Raw genomic sequence first — 10,000 nt, 5'->3', positions numbered from 1 at the left:
ACTGAGGGTTGTGTTAAGTAAATCAAGTCAACTCAGAGGGAAATAATGCTGTACATCTGCTCTCATTGTAGATCCTAGATTTTGCACAGGAACTTACAATCATCCTTACACACATATGGCATTGTGATAGTAGAAGTGGCAGTGTCTGGAAAAGGAATGGAATGGGAGGAAAGGAGGGCAGTGGTACTTCTGTGACATTTTTATGAAACCATCTCTGTACCACAGATCTATGTCAACAAAATACATGAAACAATTCAAGTCTGCTTTTCTGATTCAAGGATATAGACCCAAGATAATGATCGCCACCTTGTGGCGATGAATGAGAGGACAAGTGACTTCGAGGCGAGATCTTTGGCATGACTGAACTAGATCAGCGACTCCAGATACCTTCCAAAGAAAGACACAGCACCATATATGTCAAGCCTCTGGGTCTGGATTTGTTACCTTCTGGTACCATCTAACACAGAGCAGCCTATGTCAACTGGTGAGCCAGACATACTGGTAACTACTGAAAACCCTGGGCAGGCGACTAACTGGCGTGGAGTGACTTCACTGGCGCTTCCTGAGGCTGATCTATGCACATGCTTGTAAAGGTCCCTAGAATATAAAGACATGTGCCTCACAGTCACAGTCTGCAGGAGGCTCAGTCTGTACAGTGGACAGGCGGACACAAACTCTACTATTGTTAGAGGCAGACAAATGTTAGGCACATATGCAATACTGCAGAGAACAGGGAACCAGGAATTCCTGCAGTTCTTCAGTACTCTGCCATACTTCTGTCCTCAAGTAGAGAAAATTTTCACACTAATGCCACTGATCCTGTAGTCTCTTAATTGCATAATTATTTAACATCCTAATCTTCAAAAGAAACACTGAGAAAAAAAGGGCAAACATGCCCTTTTTTAATAGGGCAACTTTAAGGCTGCCTGCCTGCTTAAAACCACACAGTAGCCTCCGAACATTGTTAATAGTTTTCTCTGAAGATTACATACCAAAGCTCATCATTCCCAAAAACAAGTTACCTAAAAGAGCCTTGAACAATATCCTACTGCACTGAAGATACACCCAGCTGTAGTTAGTAATCAAACAACTACCTTGTGCAACGCCCTATTTGTTAAGTTTGATTGTTTTAAACATAGTGACATCGCATGTCACTCAAATGTCACATCCAGCCATAAAAATGTCATTAAAAGGGAAACAAAAGTGGTACTGGTGGTACTGTAGTTGAGTCAGGAATCAATACAATGCGGTGGGGGGACTTGTTGGCATTTGAAGGCTAGGTAGGAAATGACTGGGAGTTAACATAAGGGTAAGAAAGGTGCGCTGTCTCAGATACCACAGGCATGCCGTGGTCATTTGTGTTTGCTACATTTCCCATCTTTCAGTGCTCCCAGCTTTCAGCCACATTCTCATTAAGATGTGACAGAGTTGCTATAGTGAGACATACAGAAAAGAAGCAGAGCTTCTCATACAGGTGGGAGCACACAAGCCAACAAGGCTGGGGAATAAAGGCAGGACAGCAGAGGCAGCCAGGAACCTATGGCTAGTGAGCCCTGCCTCTGCCTAAAGGATATGTTATTGTACTCTGGTTGAGCTGACATCTATATGTTCATAACAACCATTTACCAGCAACTGAGTGCTGCTTGGGCCCTTGATGTATGAAAGTACAAGGAAAGGGAGCCATGGTAAAACATGAGAATTTGCTTCCTATGTGTTGGGTCCCTGTGTGTTAATAGCTCAAAGCAACTTTCCCTGATAAGATCTGGGGCAAGAATTAGCTACTTCTTGCTTTGTCCCTCTCACACTGAACACAGACAAACAGATTGTCTGTCTGTCTGTCTGTCTCTGTCTCTCTGTCTCTGTCTCTGTCTCTCTCTCTCATGCACACACACACACACACACACACACACACACACACACACACACCCTTCTCTAACACCCAACAAAACCCAACTAAAGGTTTCTTGCTATTATGTGGCTCTGGCTATTAGAGGGGACACTAGACACTGGCTGGCCAGCTGCCTGTGATGTGGGAATGGTTTTTCCGAACCATCCCAGGATGGTCACAGCCAACCTCTTCTAGACCAGATGCTAACTATTCCAACAAGACCCACAGGAGAAGAAACAACTTCTGGCCTCCAAAGAGCACTAAGAATGCTGCTATCTGCATTAAGCAAACCCAAGAGAGAGCTGGAGGCCGGGAACAGAGCCCAAAGCCAGCCTCATCCTAACCTGCCCTGCTCCACTCATTGAAGGGTTGCCTCCTGAGCAGTCAGCCACAACAGACAAGGGGTGCTGTAGAGATGGACAGAGACCTATGAGTCCTGAGGTGCTATGGCACTGGTTTGCATTTTCCCGGATGTATCAAATGACCAATGTTGGCTCCCTCTGATGAAATGATCTTTCCAGAAAAGTGCTCTGTCTGGGCCACCAGTTCTCACATTCTTGCTGCCTCTGGGCTCCAAGCTATGATGATGTGGCCCTCTCCTCCCAGTCCACTCTGGTCCATGAGCAGCCAATCAGGCTCAGCAGACAGTACTTAAATCACCCACCTCCCCCAAGGCCAAGACCCTTGGCTTGGCTTCCACCCCCAGTAACCATCTTGCCTCTCCTTCCCCTCCATACCTTGCCAATTGCCAAAGAAATTCACCTATTCCAAGGCTACTTGTCACCTCTTACTGGAAGCCCTCAGGGTGCTTCCTTCCAGGCTTTACTCCATAGGGTTCCAAGCCTCCTGGCACTTTACACTGTGTGCCTCCTCCTGAACCTCTGAGCCTGAGTCCAGGTGCCTTTCTACTCTACTTGGCCTTCTCGCCCACCTCTCTCAGCCTCAACACCTTCTCTCCAGTCCTCAAACAGTTGAAGCTCTCTACCACAGGCCCTTCGCACCCTGGCTCCTCTCCCAGGAATGTCTTCCTCCACCCTTGACCTCTCTCCTTTTCAGGGGTCTCTGATGACCACCTGCTGGGCAGCAGCACCTGAGTTACCCCTCAGCACTGCCTCACCTCCAGGTGTACTTACCACCCTCTCAGCATCCCTAAAGTATTCAGTGAGGCCTGTGTCTGTCTTCCCCAGACTAGAATGGCAGGCCTTCCGCTGGTCTGAAGTATTCAGTGAGGCCTGTGTCTGTCTTCCCCAGACTAGAATGGCAGGCCTTCCGCTGGTCTGGATCCCTATTCTCCCCTGTGGCTGAAAGCCTAAATTACCTCCTGCACTCAAAGAACTCAGTAAGGGAGGTTGGATTTCCCTCTCTCCTCTGAGGTAAGACACTCAGCGAGTTGGTCACATAGAGAGTTAAGGACACAGCCAGCACCCATGCTGGGGTGGTCTCTATAGTCACAGACCTGCAAAGTGGCCTTCAAGTCAAAGGTACTCAGGGACATCTGCTCATGGCCCTACTCCCAGGCAACATGGCTCCATACTTCATTCATGCCTTCCTCCCGCTCTGTCCAGGCACATTTTCCATCTTGAAGCCCAGAGTGGAAAACCTGGGTACCTGAGACCATAGCTCTGTGTCTGGCTCAGTCCTCAGAGCAAAGGGGACATCTTCTGTTCTGCTGGCTGACAGCTCTCTAGTGTTGAGCTCTGCAGAGCCCGCCCACAGGGGCCCCACCGCTACGTGGCAGTCACTCAACAGCCCTCAGGAAACATCACATTTTGCATATTCCAAATGGTACTCCTGATCAGCAGACACACGCGATGAACATGAATGCCTCCAAGTGTCATTTTCCCAGGCTTCAACGCAGGCAGGCTTTGTGTGAGTAAATACTGAGTTGACGCTAAGAGGGGACTGAGCTGCTAAGTTCTATTTGCTACTTCCATCCCCGGGCTCAGAACAGAGCATAAGCTACACAAAGAGCAGCGGATGCTGGCACAGGCCTTCGGCAGGTAGAGCCATTTCTGCTGGTCCTTCGCACATCAGCGATTTGCTTCTCCAGCTTCGGCAAATATTTACCACTTTGGTTTTTATGTAATGGGAGGATAATGTATTCCACTGTCCTCAGAGCTACCTTAAAGGCCTTAGGAAAACAGGCAATTTACAGGCTATGTTTCTCTTGCCACTAAATACAAATTCAGTAATTGTTTATCTTTGAAAGCAAATGGTTTTAACTTTTTGGCTTTAAACATTCAAACAGAATTCTTAAAGGAAAAAAGTAAAACCATAATCACACAACCTGACAAAGGGCCTGATTGTTACATCTGACCTTTCACCCACACATGGGCACGCTGACCCACAGGCCCTGGGAGCCCTGGGAGCTTTACTGCAAGTACAGTTTGACTTCTAATGCTGCCCTAGTGGCAAGACCCACAAGAAGATTCTAGCCACTGCCCAGCACTGAGCCAGATCCAGACTGCCATCAGGCTAACCCGTTTCCATTAACTATCTCCTGGCCACCTGGCCATGTGCCTGTGGCAGAAACCAACGGAGAGAGTCAGGAAAAGGTCTGGGAACAACTCTGACGTAGCACAGACCACCAGGGGCCATCCTGTGCTAATCGGTATCCATGGGCATTTACCACAGCCAGCACTCCCAAGGCCTATGCACTGTCTCAGTCCAGCTCCAGGCAGGTACACCTTACAGATGAGCAAGGACATTGAACACCAGGATCATAAGTTACCAAGCCTGCCCAAGGTCTCCACACAGATGGCCAACCACAGAGCCTCTTGTCACAAGCACAGTGGGATCCGCCTCCTCCCAAACATTCAGTGAGATCCACTGAAGATCCTGAGCAGCTAACTGACAGTCCCTGCTCAGCAAAGCACAGGGGCATGGTGTGCTAGAAAGGCAGAAATAGGATTCCAACTTCAACTAGAAGATTCTGTTCCTTCTGTATGAAAATCCCTAATTTCCTATCTTGGTGAAGAGAACTAACTTCCATCCAACTATCTTTATGCCAAGCCTAACAAAGCTATCCTGTCTGTAGTTTCCTCCCCACTCCAGGTAAGAACTGCTCCATGGACACCATCATCATGGACACGCAGCAGATGCCTTCAGGAGCTCCTATCTTATCTGTACAAGGTCCTGGGCTGTAGGAACTGACAGTCAACGCTAGCCTCCATCCCCATCAGTGAAATAAACTGTGGGGCACCTACAGAGTGTCATGTGGCTCTCTATGCACTACTGTGTAAATACATATAAATTCAAAACATAAGGTGTGGATCAGCGTGTCCAGCTGGGTGGATGAAGAAAAAGTGCTGCATAAATGCCCAGACTCCAAGGTATCTATCACTCTACAGACCACTGCTTAGGTCCTGAGAGACAAGGAAAGGGTGCGAACACACACTGCAACAGGGGAGATTTACTCCCCTGGACCTAATCACAAGGGAGCCTCAGACTCACATAAACAGAGGGACCCTGACAAATAATTGCCTGCACACCCTGAATGTGTCAGGGTCAAAGTGCACATGTGGGAAACTTGCACTCCAGGCTCACAGAGATATCAGAGCAGAGAGGACTGTGGGGAGGGTCCATTGAGCTCTGGATTGTGGACAAGGAAACAGGACTCTGGGGTAAGCTAGAAAATGTGATCAAACACTGTGCCTCCTCACAAGGCAGACGGCACTGTGTCAAGGCTACATTCCCTTACACTGAATGAGCTGACTCCTGTGCTCTTAGAAACTTACAGCAAAGTTCTCCAGAGAAGTGGAGGGATGTCTCCGAAGTACACTCAAATGGTTCTGGAGACACATACAAGCACAGATGAGAATGGTGAATGGGTAAAATTCAGACAACGGGGGAAAGTGTGTCCGGTGTAGAAGCTGTTTGTTCTGCCCTGGAGACTTTTCCTAAATATAAAGTTACATAAATAATGTTTGGAGCAATGCGCACAGGCCACCTCTGTATAGGAGGCTCCTGAAACAGGAGAGCAGAGGCCCGTTTTCAAATGCTTTGCAATATTCTAAGACAGGTATGTGCTACTGAATTTTTAAAAACATAATTAGAAGCCAGGGGATGGTGGCACATGCCTTTTAATCCCAGCACTCAGAAGAGGCAAACAGAGCTCTGTGAGTTCAAGGTCATCTTAATTTACATAAGGAGTTCCAGGACAGCCAGGGTGATATAGGGAGACCCTAACTCAAGAAGAAAACAAAGTTACTAAGCTAGGAGAAAAATCCCATTGTACAGACTTTAAGGCCTAAGGTGTCCTGCTCCAGCCTTGAACAGAAAACTTGGTCCTCCCTAAGCTTCCCTAATGCACAGGTCAGCTTGCTGCGGCCCATCCACAGACCCCACTCGCCACCTCCTGACCAAAATGGGCATTGCACCTCCCAGCTCTCCGCCCGCAACAAGTTACTCTGGCACTGCCTTTATCTTAATGTTCAAAAACTGTTTCTCTGCTATGAGTGATCCCAGGACCTCTCCTGGCCCTCAGAAAACTCAAGTCCCTAATAAACACCTATTCTTGAGCTCCTTCAGCCAATGTAGGCTATGAAAATGAAAGAACCAGTCATCAGACAGCAATCCCACCACAGGATCCTGAAAGCAAATGTCCTGGAGACTGGCCAGTGTCCACACAGGTACTGCGGATGATCACACAACTCACAAGAATTCACCCGATGACCATCCTCTCTCCCCACTGCCCCCCCAGGCCACCCGATGACCACCCTCTCTCCCCACTGCCCCCCCCAGGCCACCCGATGACCATCCTCTCTCCCCACTGCGAACCCCCCCACCCGGGGCCTTACCTGTCACACTCATGCCCTCCCTAGTCCCATGTCTGCAAAGTACAAAGTCAGTAGTTGAGGATGGTAGTCACCTCACCTCATCCCCCAGATGTCACAGTCAACGCACACCCTATGAAGAACAAGGGCAGCCACCTGCTGGGCCTCTAGGGGCTCCCCCTGAGGACCACAGTAGGAAAAGCATACGGTAGCATTAAGAAAAAAGGATTAAACATATATGCCAGGAAACTGTGTTGGGAATATGTTAGCTAGCATGTCTAAAGGAATTAAGCAGCACAGCTACAGGCATCTTAGGGACTCAATGTCATGAAAACACAATGCAGCGTGTGTGCAACCAGTTATGACACTTTTGGTCTTGTAAGAAACAACAACCCACTCTCAGGGACTCACCAAGGTCTGTATTGGGGCCAGCAAGCAGCTGTTTGAACTTGTCCAGCCGAGAGGTCTCTCTCTTACTCAGGGCTGAGCCAGCAAGGGCATGTGGGTCAGATGTCCCACTCAGTGTCACAGTGGCCGAGTGGGGCAGAGACTGGGACCGTTGCAGAGGAACTGTGTCACCGGTGCTCTCTAGAAAGGGCAGAAGAGCAGAGGGCAAGGTTAGCAGAAGCCCTTGGTCTCCTGACCACACCTTCTCCTTTACCCATGTGTCCATGTGCTCACCATGTCATTCACTGGCCCTTTGTGACCGCCATCTGGTCAGTTCTCCCTCCCTCCCCTCACCCAGCACCAAACACTAGCTCACTGATGAAGTACTGTTCACCAGAAAAACAGATACACCTGCACACGATCGCATCCTGACAGCCAGCAAAGTCCAAAGCCCTCCTCTGCGGCCTTCAGATTTCCACAGGCCTGGAAGGTAAGTTTAATGGGTCACCCAGGTGTACTCAGCAGGCAAGCCACTGTCCACCAGGAAAGGAAAGGATGATGCCACAAAAGCACTGAGGACAGCAGGTAAGTGACCAGAAGGCTGGGGAGAACCTGACTATGATCAGAGCACATCTCACTCAGTGCCTCGCAAACAACAACAACCACCCCAAGTCCTAGCATACGTGGACAAAGAAAGCCAGGCAGGCAAGGAGCCTTCACAGACAAATCAGGCATCCCTCCCTCTCCAAGGGTTTCCTTAGCTGCTGCCCCCAAAACCTGCAGGGTCAAGGAGTCCTGAGGAATGAGGTGAGATGGCACAATCCATTCTGGAATCTGGTTAGGAACGGCCCAGAGAGGAGTCAGGTCACTCAACACAGAGCCACAGGAACCAAAGACGTGAGGCTCTGTCGTCCCTGACTGCTAGGTATAACTCCACCCAGCAGCCTTGACTCTCAGAAGGCACAGGCCAGTTTGCAGTCAAAAGTAAGCATCAGGAAAGATGGAAACTCAACATGCTTGTTTCTACCTTAGGCCTACAGACGAGCATCCAGTACACCCTCCCACACATCAACCCCGGAGTTCAGGAGCAGAACGTCATGCGGAGTCTATACACATGTGTGATGCACATATGTACACTCCTATGTTCAATCTGGAGTTCAACAGCAGGTGTCTTCCTCAGTCCCTCTCTACTCTATTTTTGGAGGCAGGTTCTTTCACTGGGCATAAGCTCACTGATTTAGCTCGACTGCCTGGCCAGCAAGTCCCAGAGATCCTCCATTATCTATACATGCTAGCATCTAGGGCTATGGAATGGCTCCCACAGCTCAGAGATGTGAATGATTGGTCATTAGAGAGTGGAGCTACTTGACAAGGATTAGGAGGTGTGGCCTTGTTGGAGTAGGTACGGCCTTGTAGGAAGTGTGTCCCTGGGGATGGGCTTTGGGGTTTCTCTCCTGTGTGTGGATGTGTCTCTCTCTCTTCCGGTTGCCTAAGATCTGCATATAGATGCCACTGTGCTTCCCACCATGGTGATAATGGATTAGACCTCTTTATGTAAGCAAGCCCCAGTTAAAGAGAGATCTTTATGCATTGCTATGCTCATGGCGTCTCTTCACCAACAGAACACGGATTAAGACAGAGGCCAGAAGAAAACATGCTACGGAGGCAGAGTCACACACAGCTATCTGGGAGGCACAGGAGGGAGTGACTAGAATCAGGGCTAAGGATCCAGTGTCCCTCACATTCCTAATATGAGGAAACATCAACAGGTCCAATCTTGAGGGTCTCTCGCAAGCAGCCCCAGCTGTTCTGATGAAGAGGTGAGCTGTTAGGTTCAGAGAATAGGACTCTATGACAATAGGGGCCAAGCCCTGGAGAGACACATTCCTGTAGCTCCCAGGACCTATCTAACTAATCCTGGCAGAAGTCTCACTATCTCCACTGCAGACTCCCTGGCCTGACTGATGGGGGTGTGGACGATGTTCAGTCTCGCAAAGGTACTGCAGAAATGTGAGCAGCATCCCTGCCACATATACCATGTTCAGTGACACACACTATCCAGCATATGACCCATGCCGGTGTGATCTCTGGATGAGATCTCCTGGTCTCTGCAGGAGCCAACACTAACAGGAGGAACTCTAGAGCCTCAAACAGCCACCTCCCCCCCACCCAGCCACCTCTCCTGAGCAGCTCAGGGTCTTCTTAGTGCCACATCTGTAAAGGAGGAACTTTGGAGCCGCTCAGCCCAAGATTTGCAGGACACAGCAAAGACCTCAAAGCCACTTCCTCAGAAACAAGATTTCACTTATACTGGAGAGGCTGCCACAATGTGACACCACCAAGCTCCATCATCTCCTGGAGATGAGTCTGTTTCTCCTCAAGACCCCCAGCCAGACACCATGTGATCTACCACTCTCAGCTCCTCTATCCAGTGTCCTGAGGGCCAGCACCGTAATAACGATGCCCTCAGTCCAGCCAACTGTGGGCACTTGAGAAGTTGTGTCCACCACTGCATGAGCACAGGGGTGAGCAGAAGAATCCAAGGTCCCTGCAAAGCCTTGGATGCCTCCACTAGAGGGCACCCTGCCTAGACTAAGCAGACAGGAGGTGGAAGGGAGCAATCCTCATCAGACTCAGTGAATTCAAAAGCCAAGGCAGTTCCCCTGTAAACTCAGACTTCCAAATTTGTTACAAATCAAGTAAAACCAGCTTCTCACTTGAAGATATGGTAATGTTTTAGCACATCAACTCCCAGAAGGCAGTTCTGAAAACCAGGCTAGGTAAAAGGCCCCTTTCTGTATCTAGCAGGGTAGTCTTAGACTACTATGGATCTGTTTTTTCATCTGTAAATGAGAGGCATGCTTGGGCACTCCTGGTTCTATTCCAGGGGAGGCATGCTTGGGCACTCCTGGTTCCTACTCCAGGGGAGGCATGCTTGGGCACTCCTGGC

General features: G+C 49.2%; 1 protein-coding gene across 3 annotated transcripts in view; it reads right to left on the bottom strand.

Moving 5' to 3' along the window:
* Positions 1-10,000, bottom strand: part of Tbc1d22a (TBC1 domain family member 22A) — a 297,153-nt gene that overhangs the window by 267,263 nt on the left and 19,890 nt on the right. For all 3 annotated transcript variants that reach the window (XM_031352182.1, XM_031352191.1, XM_031352197.1), the window contains exon 4: positions 7,075-7,251. In XM_031352182.1, the coding sequence (XP_031208042.1) occupies positions 7,075-7,251 (177 nt within the window). The remainder of the gene's footprint in view (positions 1-7,074; positions 7,252-10,000) is intronic.

The sequence above is a fragment of the Mastomys coucha genome, unplaced genomic scaffold, assembly GCF_008632895.1.
Source record: "Mastomys coucha isolate ucsf_1 unplaced genomic scaffold, UCSF_Mcou_1 pScaffold11, whole genome shotgun sequence".
Classification (NCBI taxonomy): domain Eukaryota; kingdom Metazoa; phylum Chordata; class Mammalia; order Rodentia; family Muridae; genus Mastomys; species Mastomys coucha.
Note: the sequence above shows the minus strand (reverse complement) of the source record. Positions and strands in the feature narration are given on the sequence as shown.